Consider the following 16367-nt stretch of genomic DNA (forward strand, 5'->3'; position numbering starts at 1 on the left):
TCCCTCGTTCTACTGGGGGACTTCAACGCTCACGTGGGTAATGACAGTGAGACCTGGAGGGGCGTGATTGGGAGGAATGGCCCCCCCGATCGAAACCCGAGTGGTGTTTTGTTACTGGACTTCTGTGCTCGCCACGGACTGTCCATAACGAACACCATGTTCAAGCACAAGAGTGTCCATATGTGCACCTGGCACCAGGACACCCTAGGCCGTAGTTCGATGATCGACTTTGTAGTCGTGTCATCGGACTTGCGGCCGTATGTGTTGGACACTCGGGTTAAGAGAGGGGCGGAGCTGTCAACTGATCACCACCTGGTGGTGTGTTGGCTCCGATGGCGGGGTAAGATGCCGGTCCGACCAGGCAGGCCCAAACGTACTGTGAGGGTCTGCTGGGAACGTCTGGCAGAATCCCCTGTCAGAAAGAGTTTCAACGCCCATCTCCGGCAGAGCTTCTCCATTGTCCCGGGGGAGGCGGGGGACATTGAGTCCGAGTGGACCATGTTCCGCGCTTCAATTGTTGAGGCGGCCGATCGGAGCTGTGGCCGTAAGGTGGTTGGTGCCTGTCGTGGCGGCAATCCTCGAACCCGCTGGTGGACACCAGCGGTAAGGGATGCCGTCAAGCTGAAGAAGGAGTCCTATCGGGCCTTTTTGGCCTGTGGGACTCCGGAGGCTGCTGACGGGTACCGGCTGGCCAAGCGGAATGCGGCTTTGGCAGTCGCTGAGGCAAAAACTCGGGCATGGGAGGAGTTCGGTGAGGCCATGGAAAACGACTTCCGGACGGCTTCGAGGAAATTCTGGTCCACCATCCGGCGTCTCAGGAGGGGAAAGCAGTGCACCGTTAACACTGTGTATAGTGGAGACGGAGTGCTGTTGACCTCGACTCGGGACGTCGTGAACCGGTGGGGAGAGTACTTCGAAGACCTCCTCAATTCCACCAACACGCCTTCCTTTGAGGAAGCAGGGTCTGGGGACTCTGAAGTGGGCTCCCCTATCTCAGTGGTCGAAGTCGCCGAGGTGGTTGGAAAGCTTCTCGGTGGCAGGGCCTCGGGGGTGGATGAGATCCGCCCGGAGTTCCTGAAGGCTCTGGATGTTGTGGGGCTGTCGTGGTTGACACGTCTCTGCAGCATCGCGTGGACATCGGGGACGGTGCCTCTGGATTGGCAGACCGGGGTGGTGGTTCCCCTTTTTAAGAAGGGGGACCGGAGGGTGTGTTCCAACTTTAGAGGGATCACACTCCTCAGCCTCCCAGGTAAGGTCTATTCAGGGGTGCTGGAGAGGAGGGTCCGTCGGGAGGTCGAATCTCGGATCCAGGAGGAGCAGTGTGGTTTTCGTCCCGGCCGTGGAACAGTGGACCAGCTCTACACCCTCAGCAGGATCCTCGAGGGTGCGTGGGAATTCGCCCAACCAGTCCACATGTGCTTTGTGGACTTGGAGAAGGCGTTTGACCGTGTACCTCGGGGAGTTCTGTGGGGGGTGCTTCGGGAGTATGGGTTACCGAGCCCCCTGATACGGGCCATTCGGTCCCTGTACGACCGATGTCAGAGTCTGGTCCGCATTGCCGGCAGTAAGTCGAATTTGTTTCCGGTGAGGGTTGGACTCCGCCAAGGTTGCCCTTTGTCACCGATTCTGTTCATAACTTTTATGGACAGAATTTCTAGGCGTAGCCGAGGCGTTGAGGGGGTCCGGTTTGGTGGCCTCAGCATTGCATCTCTGCTTTTTGCAGATGATGTGGTGCTGTTGGCTTCTTCAAGCCGTGACCTCCAGCTCTCACTGGAGCGGTTCGCAGCCGAGTGTGAAGCGGTTGGGATGAGGATCAGCACCTCCAAATCCGAGACCATGGTCCTCAGTCGGAAAAGGGTGGAGTGCCCTCTCCGGGTCGGGGAGGAGGTCCTGCCCCAAGTGGAGGAGTTCAAGTATCTTGGGGTCTTGTTCACGAGTGAGGGTAGGTTAGAGCGGGAGATCGACAGGCGGATCGGTGCAGCGTCTGCAGTGATGCGGACGCTGTATCGGTCCGTTGTGGTGAAGAAGGAGCTGAGCCGAAAGGCGAAGCTCTCGATTTACCGGTCGATCTACGTTCCTACCCTCACCTATGGTCACGAGCTGTGGGTCGTGACCGAAAGAACAAGATCCCGGATACAAGCGGCCGAAATGAGTTTCCTCCGCAGGGTAGCCGGGCTCTCCCTTAGAGATAGGGTGAGAAGCTCGGTCATCCGAGAGGGACTCAGCGTCGAGTCGCTGCTCCTCCACGTTGAGAGGAACCAGTTGAGGTGGCTCGGGCATCTGGTTCGGATGCCTCCTGGACGCCTCCCTGGGGAGGTGTTCCGGGCATGTCCTACCGGCAGGAGGCCCCGGGGACGACCCAGGACACGCTGGAGAGACTATGTCTCTCGGCTGTCCTGGGAACGCCTTGGGGTCCCGTCGGATGAGCTGGCTGAAGTGGCTGGGGAGAGGGAAGTCTGGGCTTCCCTGTTAAAGCTGCTGCCCCCGCGACCCGACCCCGGATAAGCGGAAGAAGACGGACGGACGGACCTAAAAGTGGGAGCGACATTTGTCGTGTGGAGGTTGTTTGGTTACAAGAGGTCAGATATGATAAAGCAGACGGTGGTTAGATAATAAAGTACCGGCCGAGCGTACTTCAGTTAAAATCTGGGCATTTGTTTGCCCTCTACCGCCTAACCCTTGATCGAATGATAATGATTATGAAGAAAATATTAATCACGGTTAATTTGGTAGTAATTAAAATTACGATTAGGATGGTCATTTGTTTTATGGGTACAAAACAAGAAAATGTTTAAACATCAAAGACAAATAAATGTTGAAATTGAAACACTACAATTAGGCTGCGTCCAGACCGCAACTAAATCAGATTCCTCCTCAAATCAGATTTTTAGGGCTTACTGTCCAGACTGTTTTTAGCAAGTGTCCAAATCCGATCTGGCCCTGTCCAGACTGAGCCACATTATTGACCCATCTGACAGGTTGCTGTAGCAACGACGTCGACCGGAAGCGGCGCCCAGCGTGTTTGACGTCATGTGACGCTCTTTACCGCTCCGTACTTCCCTTCCTCGCAAGCGCTTTAAGCGGTTTTCTTTTCTTTTTCTTTCTTTTCTTTTCTTTTTTTAACAACTGTATATCTATGGCTATAACCGGGCACTATTTTGCTATTTCCCGTTGCGCATGTGAAGATATGATGGGGTAACGAGACCGGCTTCAGCGCAAGTAACGTAAACTGTCACTCTATTTCCGGGGCAGTTGAGCCGTCAAGGCGATTGACTGCCGAGCATGCGAGGAAACAGCCGGGCAGCGAACCGATTAAATATTGGCACATTGCTTTTGCACTCGTAGTGTAGTGGTGGACAATATAACGATATTAGATCATTAGTCACTGTTACCGGTTGGGTCATTGTTTTCCAAAGTAAAAACATATGTTTGCAAATGTCTTTGACTAAACAAAGAACACAAACATAATCAGTCTTCTTTCATGAAGGACTACAGAGAGCAATAAACAATTACTGTTACTATTCAGATGATTTGGACAATTTTTTTATAAAAAAAATGACTCCAAAAGATTACTCGATTATTAAAATAGTTGTCAATTAATTTGATAATCGATTTCTTGTTGTTTAATCAATTGATTTTGACAGCTTTAAATTGTCGTCATCTTAAAACCTTTATTTTCTGTGCAGCAATGTTTTAAGTAAAATTTTAACAATAAAACAGTCCGTTATATCTGCTGTTCAATATTCACGAATTTTATCAATTCACATCCTTTTCCTGTGGAACTTATTGTCAACCATTTGCTGAGAAACTCACCTGTGCTCTCCCCTCCGTAATGCACCAAGATAGTACAAGATGGCGCCCAAAAGCCCTTGCTCATAGGAAAGTAGTATGTAGTGTAAAAAGAAGTGTTCTCAACAGTTTGCCTATACAGAACTCCAAACAGGAAGGCCAGCACCGAGACTCAAAACCAGAATCTGAGAACTTTTCTTTCTCTTTCCCGCCCACTTCCCAATGGCAATATTTTTGGGGGTGGTCAAATGCCTCCACGTACATTGTTTGCTCCATTTCCCCATAGATTGCGGACGGCATGGCCTTCATCGAGCGCATGAACTACATCCACAGGGACCTGCGAGCCGCCAACATCCTGGTCGCCGACAACCTGGTGTGCAAGATCGCCGACTTCGGCCTGGCCCGGCTCATCGAGGACAACGAGTACACGGCCAGGCAAGGTGCGTTGTCTCTCCCCCCCCCCTTCCCTCCCAAAAAAAAGAAACATTGACAACCAGCATGAGAGTTTCAAAGTGTCTTCTTGTCGTTCCAGGCGCTAAATTCCCCATCAAGTGGACGGCGCCGGAAGCAGCTCTGTACGGCCGCTTTACTATCAAGTCGGATGTGTGGTCGTTTGGTATACTACTGACTGAACTGGTCACCAAAGGCAGAGTGCCCTATCCAGGTCAGCCTCTTTTACACATATCCCACAGATACGGCTGTAAAAGAAGCCAACTTATTTTCACATGCAACTTCACAGTTAGTTATTATGATTATTTAATATATTTTGTAGCGGGAATTTTTCTAGGTCATTTAAAGTTCCCATGTGTTTTTTAAGATGGGAAGTTTTTTTTTTTTTTTTTTACTGGATTGAAGGTGTGTTTGGTGTTTGTTTTTTTTTAAACAATATTTGCGGGAATGCCGGAAGCATGATTTTTATCCTCCACAATTTTTTGCCGTGAACATAAAAAAATGATCGCCTTCCGGGGTATTATCGTCTGATTCCACATTACGTATAGTATTGGCACAATTTAACGTTAAATATCAACTTTTCCCCATTCATTTTCAATGGGACTGCACATTTGGTATATTGTCTTGTCCAGTAACCAGGATGTCGCAGTTTCGAATCCCACCCCCGACTGTATTTGCAAATATATCCATGGCAATTATGCTAAGGGTTAGATACATGTGTACCAACTGACTATCATAGTTCCACTTTTCCATCTAAATGAATGGATGGCATTTTTTTTAGATAACACTTTTCCATATCAATTTCAACTTGCTTCAAAAATTCCCGCCTTCCGGGATCAAGTGTTCTTTATATTAATTTATCTTTCAACTACAATTAATACAAATGTAATGTAATGTTAACATAATTTATTTTTCAATTTACTTCATAAGCATTCAATTTAGCATTCAGCTATTAACATTCGTCTTTCAGCATTCCCACACAATTTCTGCAGAAATAGCACTTACAGTAGTCTAGTTAACAATGTGCTTTATTTTTTCCAGCTAATTTATTCTTTTAACGATGGGTAGCATTTTTAAGTATTGCACTTGCGCATATTAACGGGGTTAAGTTTTTTTTTCATTGTTTCCACAATTTGGTTTTCAATTTAGTTTATTTTAGTTTTGGTTTGTAAAACATTTCTGTATAGAATATATATTTTTGTTGTATTACAAACTTTATTTAATGAAAATACTATTATTGATTTTAAATGCCAAGGTGTTTACGAATTATATTTAATGTTTTAAAGATTGATAAATATTTTAACTTTTTGCACATTAATTTTTGGACAATACACACAATAACGCATCAACATTGGAGAAAAAAATCAGTAATATAAAAAATATATATAATACATATAAACATAAGATAAATTGAATTGTAAAATCCATATAAAATCTATATGTTTTCAAACTTATTATATTATTTGTATATATATTTAGATGAATGAATGATGCAATTGGCAAACACATTTCTGTGTTTATGCAGGTTAAAAAAAATAAGATGGACAAATCATTTAACAAGTTCAAATGTGTATACATTATCTCTGTTAGCTTGTATGTATTTTTTTTAGTGCTTACTACAATTATAATCGTATATAGAGTCAAATGATATCTTGAGAAGTTACATCACAATTAATTCCAACAATTCCCATGTGGCTCTCTGATGGCGGTAACGTTTCAAATGGGGACCGGACTGCAGCTTGCAGTGATCACAGAGCCGCCATCTGGCTGACCTGGCGGCCATCTGGCTTTTGTGGCCTTCCCGGATCCACAGCGAAAACCCCTTCAATGTAATTAATTCAACTTCATCTGGAAGGACTTTGCTTCCTTTCTATAGTCATGTTGACACAGCTGCGTGGAAACCAATGACTTAAAAAGAAAAAGATATATATACTGCAGTGTCAGAATATCAGATAGTTGACAATTCACGTTTCGATTCTGCCGCCATTCTATTGTCTCATTCTGGCTTCCCTGGTGAGTGGGATAATGATGGCTCCTCCCCCCACCCAACCCCTCCCACTGAGTCATATGCCCTGGCTCCTATCCTTTCAATGAGTCTCCTCCTTGCAAGGGTCACCATTGCAGGGCCTTCCTGTCTTTAGGAAGAAGCTTTCAGTTTTTTTTATATTTTTTTTATAGAACAGGCAGAGGACAAAATTATGCAATGAAACATCAGTTTAGTTGTACCTATGTAGTGGCAAATGTCGACAAGATCCCCCCCCCCCTTCCTTGCTTAGGTTTTTGGCAGCTAAACTTCCAGAATTTCCAGACCATAAAAGACAGCTGCACATTAAATGACTGTAAAGTATCCCACATTAAACTCTTTGATGCTAGGAATGAATATGTTTTATATTTAGAACGGCGACATGTTAGCATTGCTATTCCAGATTAGCTGACGTTTGCCCATGTTTCAAGTACATCCAAATCATTTCTTGAAAACATTTGAATGTGGAATGTGCCCCAGTGAGGATAAGCGACCTTGAAAACTGATGGAAGGATATGCTGAGATACAGATATGTAAACAATGTGTGCTGCTGCTGTGTTTTTCAGGGATGGTGAACCGAGAGGTGCTGGAGCAGGTGGAGCGCGGCTACCGCATGCCCTGCCCCCAAGGCTGCCCCGAGTCGCTGCACGAAATGATGCGCCACTGCTGGAAGAAGGAGCCCGACGAGAGGCCCACCTTCGAGTACCTCCAGTCCTTCCTGGAGGACTACTTCACGGCCACGGAGCCCCAGTACCAGCCGGGGGACAACCTGTAGACTCGCAAGACCTCGTTTGGTACAAAACAAGACTGGCCACGACACTGTGATCCATACCAGAGTAGTTAGTCCTCATTTCACATTGATGGCTAAACTTGCAAGATGTTTTCTTTTTTACAGAATGACTCTTTTACACAATTGTCCTCCCTTTTTTAAAAATATTATTTTGCTAAAATAATTCATTGATATCGGGGAGTCCAAATCTGTTATATGTACAGTAGTTTGTTGGGAATTGAATGCCTGTAGGCGGACTTTTTTTTTTGTATGTGGACGGTGCAGATGGGGCTTGATGCAAGAATGTACAGTATGTGCAGGAAAAAAAATGTAGCAAGTGTGAACAGGTGGATGAATGGCAATTTTGTATGTTTATTTCATTATTTGAAAGCCTTTTTGAGTTATTTTAATCATGTCCAAGTGCAAAAAAAAAAAGATAAAACATTTGTTTTAATTGGGGGATTAATTATGAATACATTCTGCGACCACTGAGTTTTTTTTTGTTTTATTTCTGTTGAAAACTTAACATTTCTGTCTTCTTCTTTTTTTATATACCTATAATAGAGATAATTTAGCGCCAGTAAAAAGAAAAATATTTTTCAATGTTCAGGATGGGAATTTCCTCATAAGTTTATTTTCAATTAAATACTCAATATTGCAGTCTTTAAAAAAAAAACTTACGTATCATTTTAATTATGACCAAATGCAAAAAAAGAAAGATTTTTAATATGCAAAATACACTTGTCCTTTGAGTTTAATTTTGTTTGATGTCTCTCAAGTATTTTTCAGCCATTTTGGAAATACTTACCTATCATTGAGTTGTTTTAATCATTCCCAAGTGAGGGCATGCTTGTCTAACATTTTGCTTTAAATGTTCACGATGGATTTCCTGTGACCAAGGAGTTTTTTTTATTTTCATTTCATTTCCATCACTGAATTTTCCCGTAATTATCTTTCACATTCTGTCACACCATTTGATGTATTTGAATCATTTCGAAGTCTTTTATTTCTGTCAAACTTTTCACGATTACTATGATGTTTTTGACACACTTTCACATCATTGAGTTAATCATGCCCAAGTACAAAAGAAACGTCTAACACAGATTTTGAAGGTGAGGTGGGAATTGTCTGTGACCATAAAGTGTATTTCTTTAGTTTATATCAAAATGAGGTCTGAGACGTTTTTGCAATGGAAGAGTGGCACAATTCTGTATAAGATCTAATTTGTTAATCATGTCATATACTGTATGTGAAAACTAAAATTGAAACAAATCATTTATATTTGTCAGCCACTTAGACGCCTGACTTTTCAAAATGTCACTGTTCTGCTTAATATGATTTTGCTAGTGTTAATAACACACAATATCACTATTAGCAATGCCAAGTTGCCAAAACCTTTATTTTCCTATAGCTATCCTATAACTGTTGGCCCAGAGGTGCATGATGGGAAAGTTGCGTACAAAAGCCAGCGGTTCGAACAAAGATGTGAACTTTTTATTGTTTTGAATTGAGTTTCTTGTGTGTCTGTCTGTGGAGAACCTAATATGTGATTTTTCCTAAAGGTAGGACTTGAACTAGAGATGGAGAAAAGAAAAATGGTAACAAATAGAATTTTTGTACAGAAAAAAAATAAAAATTTTACTTGAAAAGTTGAATTTGAGTTTGCTGTGCTGAAATCTTGGGGTGTTTTTACTGTAAACATCAAAATGTAGCATTTGGATGTAATGCAATTGGCATATTGTGGTTTTACTCTTATCTTTCAACAGGTGAGATGTTTGAATTCTGCAACTCTATGGCGCGCTGTGATTGGCCAGTTATTCATCCTCGTGGTACCTGTAAAGCAACAACACAAATGTAAAATACAGTACAACCTTAAAGTGCGACTAAATATTCTTTTGTGTTCTGTGAATTGTCACAGCCATTACCTGAACATTTCCTTGTACTTGTCCAGGGCCTCCTGGGCCACGTACTGGATGAAGGCCGGGTCCTGCAGGTTTAGCTCCCCCGGCACGGATAAGACGAAAGAGGGAGAGTTGAGGATGTTCACCTCCACTTGGGTCTCCTCCCTTACTGACAGGTTCTTGTCTTGGCTCTTTGGCACCACCTGGAGAGCAAAAAGCAACACGAGAGGTACACACGGGACACTATTTAGTACACTAATGTCAATGCAATTGAACAAAATGTGTGGTTTTTTTTTAGCCGGCTTACAGTAATAAAGTCACGTGAAACCTCTGCAAATCTCGTGAGACTTGAGTTTCTGCTTTTAGTATCTTTAGTTAACTCCATTAAGTGTAATAGTATGCTGTTCAAACCAGGCATTGAATTTACGGCAGTATGACAAGAGAGGATCTAGTTCGGGCCACCAAGCATTTACGTTACTTGATCTATAATAGATAAATTTGGCTGTTTTTCTTAAAATAACTTTAACCTCATTTAAATTCTTTGTTAGTTGATTTTTGTAAATTAAAGAAAATATTCGAACTTTGATATGCTTTTATGGATATTAATTAAAAAATAAATAAATACATAGCCCTACTTAAAATACAGGTAACTTGAGTGTATCCCAAAACATACCACAAACTTAATTTTACACGTGTATAACAGTTCGGAATGCTCAGATTTTACTAAAACATTGTATACTTAAAGCTGACAGAGTTGACCGTGAGACACATTGTTGTGTTGAGGTTTGTCAAAGGGTTAGCCGTTTGTTTATTTTAATTTTATCTTATGTTGGCGAACAGTTTTACACATAAATCACATTCAAGCATGTTAAACTGTTTTCTATACAGTAAATAAAAGAGATAGAGACAGATAACATGGCTGTCAAAGTTCGTCTATGGTCGTGCTTTTACTTTACTTAAAATATATTTTTTTCATGGTGGGGGTCCAAATAGCGAAAATCCTTGAGTAACTGTAGTAACCTAACAAGGTTTGGAATTGCCCTTTAGAACAAGGGTGTCAAACTCATTTTATTCAGGGTCCGCTTATGTATGTTTGTGGCCTAATAACCTATAAATAACGACAGGTCAAAAATATTTCCTTTTTTTGTTGTTGTTGTTGCAAATAAGTACACATACATTCTGAAAATATTCTCATTTATTATTATCATATTTCTGAAATTTGTGGACTAAGAGTTATGCAGCAAAATCCAGCCGTTTTTATCCATCCCAGTGGGTGGCCATTTTGCCACTTGCTGTCAACTGAAGATGACATCTGTTTTCTGAACTGTGATTGGCTGTTACCTGAGACCCGAGTAACTGTGATGTCATTTTCACTCGACAGTGAGTGGCAAAATGGCCGCCTTCTGATTTTGATAAAAACGGCTGGATTTTACTGCATAACTCATATTCCACAAATTTAATATTAATCAGAATGTCATGTTTAGACTAGTGAGGTCACATATAACCTAATAAGAATTTTTGGGGGTAGGTTGACTTCCCCTTTAATGAAGGCTCCTCTCCTCATTTCAACATAAGTCTTTTGGCCACAAGATGGCGCCATAGCAAATTAGACATGGCAAACAGCAATAGGGGAGTTTTTCAGCAAAAATAGATGACGTGGAGTTTGCTGTGCAGTGGTTAAACTTTCAATGTTGTTTTCCTTAAATTAACTCAAAAGTCATCTGTGTTCATCTACTTCTTTGCATCTCCTCATCTCACCCTGGTGATGCGAAAGATGTTTTGAGTGTCCGCCCGCGCCACCCAGCCAAACTCAGCGGCCATGTTGCCCAGCCAGCCCAGCGTCTCGTCGGCATGGCGCCGCACGATGGACAGGACCTCGTCGTACTGCTCTCTGGACACGCCCAGCAACTGCGACACCTGTTCCAGCTCCACGTGCAGCTCCCTCACGCTGGGACATTCTGTGAGGGGGAGTGGAGAACGGACGTCAACCCATGGAGGTATACTTGGGCGGGTGCTTTTTTTTTTACCTGTCAGCAAGGCCCCCTGACAGGCCTCGCACTGGCTCTGCAGCTGCCAGCACTCGGACGACTGCTTGCGCAGGTCTCGGCACAACTTCCTGTTCCGCAAGAGGCGCGGGAATGTTTTCTCTGCAATCCAACATAAAGACGGACATTACAACCATTCTTATTTTTACCGTTACTTATTTTTCCCCTCATGGGTTTTTTTTTAAAGTTTTTCCTTGCCCTCTTGTGGTTCGATCAGGGGATGTCGTTAATATTTGTCAACCGTAGGCATGTGAAGTCCTTTGAGACTCTTTTGTGATTAAGAGCTCTATAAATAAACTTGGCTTGACCTGACCTGACCTGACCTGACTTGACCTGACTTGACTTGACTTCCACTATTCAAATACAAAAGTACAGCGACTGGATTTATAGGCAAGCCCCCTTTTACCCCCAGGAGAGAGAAAAAATCCCGGAGACTTGACTTGACTTCCACTATTCAAAAACAAAAGTGCAGCGACCTGATTTAAAGACAAGCCCCCTTTTAGCCCCAGGAGAGAAAAAAAATCATGGAGACTTGTTTTGACTTGACTTCCACTCTTCAAAAACAAAAGTACTATGACCTGACTAATAGCCAAGCCACCTTTTAGCCCCAGGAGAGAAAAAAAATCCTGCAGACTTGACTTGACTTGACTTCCACTGTTCAAAAACAAAAGTAGAGCGACCTGATTTATAGGCAAGCCCCCCTTTAGCCCCGTGAGAGGAAAAAAATAATAATCCCGGAGCAATTTAACGCTCACCTGGCTTGTTATCCTCCTCCCGCGCTCCGTGAAGGCCATCAAACGCCTGCGTCACCACCGCCCCAAACTCCTCCACCACGCTGCGGCCAAAGTCGAAGAAGGAGTCCAGCACCTCTTCCAGGCCCACACCCTGCAGGAAGCCCGAGTCACGGGCCGGGTCGTCGGGGTCCACCGTGGCGCTCGGCAGCGGGAGCCCGCTAAGGAGAGCCCTGCGGACGGCCCGGTCCAGCCCATCTCTCATCCTGGAGGCCAGGGCCGCGCTGCTGTTCACCAGCGTGCCCACCTTGCGGCTCAGGCGGGTGAGGGCGTCCTGGATGCGGACCACTTCTGAGTCGGGGCTGTCCGGGTCTTGGTTCACCTGGATGTCGTCCGCTTCTATGGCCGCTTCGCTGAAGCGTCTGGACACACGGCGGAAGAAGTTCTCAACCTAGCGTGAGAGTAAAGACAGAAAACGGTGGACCCTTATTCACTGTTTTGTGCACTGAGGGTTTGTCCTACTTTGGTCTGGAAGGTGGCGAAGCCTCGGCGGCAGGTGTTTGTGAAGAACGTTTTACACGCGTCCTCCAAGCACGGTCTGCACTCGTCCCACTCCAACTGTAAGGAGACCCTGCACTGCTCTTCGGCTTCCTGCAGCTTCTCTGTCACGTCCTGAGCCAGTTGCGCCGCACCCTGGTGGAAGAAAGGAACAACAGGTTTGAGTCTGACTCTGCCTCTTTCGGTTCTCTGAGGCAGTGGTTTTCACCGGAACCCTTGTACTAGTCCAGAAAATATAATTAATAAATTATGTCATATCATTTAAATAAGTGTAAAAAAATATATATATAATTGTACAAAATAACAATAAAACAAAATTATTCAAGCCCCCCACGCCAAAGATTATAACTGCCTAGCAAAGTCGGAACAGCGCTACTTTTGTCTAAATGCTGATCCTCAACTCACTTCAACATAGTTCCTTGGCAACAAGATGGTGGCAAAGCACTACTTGTTTCTGTAGAAAGCTTGTCAACTCGCGTCCAAGTAATTTTTTGACACCAAGATGCCATAGGATGGTGACAAAGCACTACTTTTGTCTAAATTAAGTTCTTCAACTCACCTCAAAGTAGTGTCTTGGCACCAAGTTGCCACAAGATAGCAGCAGAGCACTACTTGTTTAAGTGAAGCTTCTCAACTCACCTCAAAGTAGTTCCTTGGCACAAACTGCTACAAAATGGCAGCAAAGCACGACTTCTGTTTAAATGAAGTTCCTCAACTCATTTCAGATGTTGTTGCTTGGCCAAAAGAAAGTGACAAAGAACCACTTTGGTGTAATTTATGCTCCCCAACTCATCTCCATATAGATCCTTGGCACCAAGTTGCCACAAGATGGTGCCAAAGCACAACTTTTGTCTAAATGAGCCTCAACTCACTTCAAACTTTCAACTTCAAAATTTATTGGACAAAAGATGGTGCCACTTTAGTCTAAATTACGCTCTTCAACTCATCTCAATATAGTTCCTTGGTACCAAGAGGACACAAAAACAACCAATATAGGAGTTTTTTAGCAAAGAACGGAGAACAGGTTCCGAAAATACCAGTCTTGGAATATGCGGGGGAACACTTCTACTAACGGGGACCAGCGCATTGATAAAGACAGGAATAAATCTCTATTCTTCTTTTTCTTTTTTAAACAAAATGATCATTTTTGAGAATACTGTACAGTTTGGTGTCATTTCATGACTAAAAGGCTTAATATAAAGTTACATTGAGTAAAAAAATAAAATAAAAAAAGAGTGCCTTAACCTGAAACATTTTCTGATCAGTGTGCCGCACACATCATAACACACATATCCAATTTCACATAATTTGTCAGAAAATGATTTGTTTACAACAAATATGTCCTTGTTCATCTGTCAGGAACGTATTGTGACATTCAGAGTAATTCAATGCCAATTCCACTAGATGGCACAATTTCCAGTAAAACTATGTACCTTTTTCTTGTCACCGCTGTGATGCAGAGACTTCATGAGTTGCTCGTGCTTGCGCTCGTTTCTCCACATCACCTCCCTCATCTGGCCCACGCCGTACAAGGCGCGTTCCACCTCATCGCCCACCACCTTCTCTCCGGCCTTGGACAACTCTGACAGGACGCAACGGAAACTCGATCAGTCTACGATTAGGGGTGAGTGGGCCACTGCCCCCTTGAACCAGCTGATGCTCTTTCTCTCCTTTCCGATAGTTGGCCTTTTTAATTGTTTGTGTACAAATAATTGGGTCTTTTGATTACCTGTCCGTGTCCAACCATCATGTGGAATTACACAACCAAGTACAGTGGTGCCTTGAGATTCACATGACTAAAATACTTATTGTGTTTTGGGGGGGGAGGAATGGATTCATGGCATTTTAATATTTTCAGTAAGAAATTAATGTTTCGAGTTGGCGTGTAAAAAATTGAGGGTTTCTCAGCGCATGATTTGTTCAGCTTGGGTGGGTGAAGATCCAAAGCCACTTTCAAGTGGTGGCTGGAGTCTATTCTCATGACAACACTGTGAAAAATAATCATGGTAAAAAAAAAAAGTAAGCAGACCTGCAGTATGCTTTGTCGGATCCACAAATTCCACTTTAGCTTCTGATAAGTAGTGCATACATGATTGGGTGTGAATTGTCACCTTTTAAAGGGTCTTCTGAAGCGTTTCCGTCCTCTGAGGCGCTGCTGACGAGCAGGCCCAACGATGCCAGTGCAACCAGAATGAGCACAACCTTCATTTTGCTGCTTTTATTCTCCCGTATGGAAGGAGAACAACGTCTGTAAAAGACACACACACACACACACACACGTTGAACAGCGGGATAATCGGATTTGGGCTTGTCTAAATTCCAACACTTGAGGGTGCTCAAGTATTAGGATAAAAAAAGAAAAAGAAAATCCCTATCAGCAGATCACTAAAACAGTTACAATTATAGTATTTCTGATGTTTAATTAAATTTGATTGTATTTATTAGTTATTAATTGGATGTGCATAAATTAGTATATTTCACTTTCCATTAATTTATTGATTATATTTTCTTATTATTATAGAATGATTATAATCTAGACAAAATGTTGCAATAAATAATGTAGGGTTATTTAAAGTGTTTATTATTATTTTTTACTTATCTTTTATTATAGTTTAACTAATGCTAGATTTGATCTATTTTTTACTTTATCTGAATTTAGTTTTTACCATGATTAAATTGATGCTGTTTTATATCATTTATATATATATATATATATATATATATATATTACTACTCATTATTGTATGCATTATAATTTTCTTATTAGTACGTCAAAGGTTTATGATGGATAAAAAGATTATTTAGAATGATAATTATATTTTAAATTTTTAAATTATGCTATAATTAGTGTAGTTTTATTTCTGATTTTAATTATTTGTTTTACTATAGTTACATTAAAGCTATATTTTCTTTAATTAGTTGGTATTATTTCTCATTGTAGGAATGATTTTTTTCTACTGAGCATGCAAACAAATGAAAACCACATTTAGGGCACTAAATATCAATAATATAGTTATCTGTATTTTATTAAAATATGATTGTTTTAAATAATTTTATTGCATTAAATATATTACTTATCAATACATAATTATCATTACCTTCAGCAAGTAGAAACAATCACGTACATTAGTATACTGTAATTGATCATTTTTAGGATTTTGTATTGTTTTATTTATTATTTTATTGCTTGAGGATAACAATCTTATACCAGAATTGCACTGCAGAAATAGCATCATATAAGCATCATATCGAAAATTAAAAAAAAGAAAGTATTAATTATCAATAGTATATTAATATTATACTATAAACTATTAAAAAGTTATATTATTAATTTACCACATGCAGTTGTTTAATTTAGTGTATAGTCGAGTTTTGTAATATGCGCACTAGCAGCCTCATTGAAACCGACGACAACATGAGCTAAGACGAATAACAAGTTGGAGGAAAGTTGACTTACCAGCCTGAAGATGCGCTGACAGAGTAAAAGAAGAAGAACAAAACACTTTGTGTGTCTGGTGCGAAGCGTGCCAGGTCTATTTGTGCTCTTTCCACTCGGAGCGTGATGGCTGATCCTGTTAGCGTCTTTGCTTGACGTCCACGCCCGTTAATCCTGCAGTCAACACGCTGCTGCCCACTGACAGGCAAAGCTTTGTTTTCAACACTTTGACTCACAAAAACGAGATGTTTAGGAACTACAGTGTATTGGGGGGTGCGTCTTCCACACCAAACTCATCCCAGCATTATGGCGTATACCATTGTAGTTGTTTGCTTCTTAATTGTTGGCTCGTGGCGTGGAACCAAATACGCAAAAAGGACGTCCAAATTGTTTGTGCTGCGCTTTCTCAGCCACCTGGGAGCAGTATAAGATGAATGTATTACTTATTAAGACATCTCAACTCCTTTCAGCTCATCAGTGCAGCACTAATATTAGTCATTCTTCACAAAACATAAAGAATATATGACTGTGAGTACTGTCGGAGTACCGTATGTATTTAGGGGTTGTTCCATGGTTTGTTTTCAATCCCTTACTTAAGCACCATCCATCCATTTTCTTGACCGCTTTTCCTCACAAGGGTCGCGGGGGTGCTGGAGCCTATTCCA

The 16367-nt window shown here is 42.2% G+C and overlaps 2 protein-coding genes across 2 annotated transcripts in view; one reads left to right on the forward strand and one right to left on the reverse strand.

Annotated features, from left to right (window-relative positions):
• Window positions 1–8686, forward strand: part of yes1 (YES proto-oncogene 1, Src family tyrosine kinase) — a 36259-nt gene extending 27573 nt beyond the window's left edge. The window contains exons 10-12 of the mRNA XM_077555650.1: window positions 4076–4229; window positions 4322–4453; window positions 6829–8686. Coding sequence (XP_077411776.1) covers window positions 4076–4229; window positions 4322–4453; window positions 6829–7037 — 495 coding nt within the window. The 3' untranslated portion in view covers window positions 7038–8686. The remainder of the gene's footprint in view (window positions 1–4075; window positions 4230–4321; window positions 4454–6828) is intronic.
• clul1 (clusterin-like 1 (retinal)) lies at window positions 8504–15857 on the reverse strand. Its single transcript, XM_077555653.1, has 9 exons — window positions 15724–15857; window positions 14378–14514; window positions 13700–13848; window positions 12231–12401; window positions 11733–12159; window positions 10960–11079; window positions 10691–10890; window positions 8957–9135; window positions 8504–8864 (listed from the first exon to the last, which is right to left on the reverse strand). The coding sequence occupies exons 2-9, from the start codon at window positions 14472–14474 to the stop codon at window positions 8846–8848; spliced, it is 1362 nt and encodes a 453-aa protein (XP_077411779.1). The 5' UTR covers window positions 14475–14514; window positions 15724–15857; the 3' UTR covers window positions 8504–8845.
• Window positions 15858–16367: the final 510 nt, after the last annotated feature.

This window comes from Vanacampus margaritifer, chromosome 2, assembly GCF_051991255.1.
Source record: "Vanacampus margaritifer isolate UIUO_Vmar chromosome 2, RoL_Vmar_1.0, whole genome shotgun sequence".
Lineage (NCBI taxonomy): Eukaryota > Metazoa > Chordata > Actinopteri > Syngnathiformes > Syngnathidae > Vanacampus > Vanacampus margaritifer.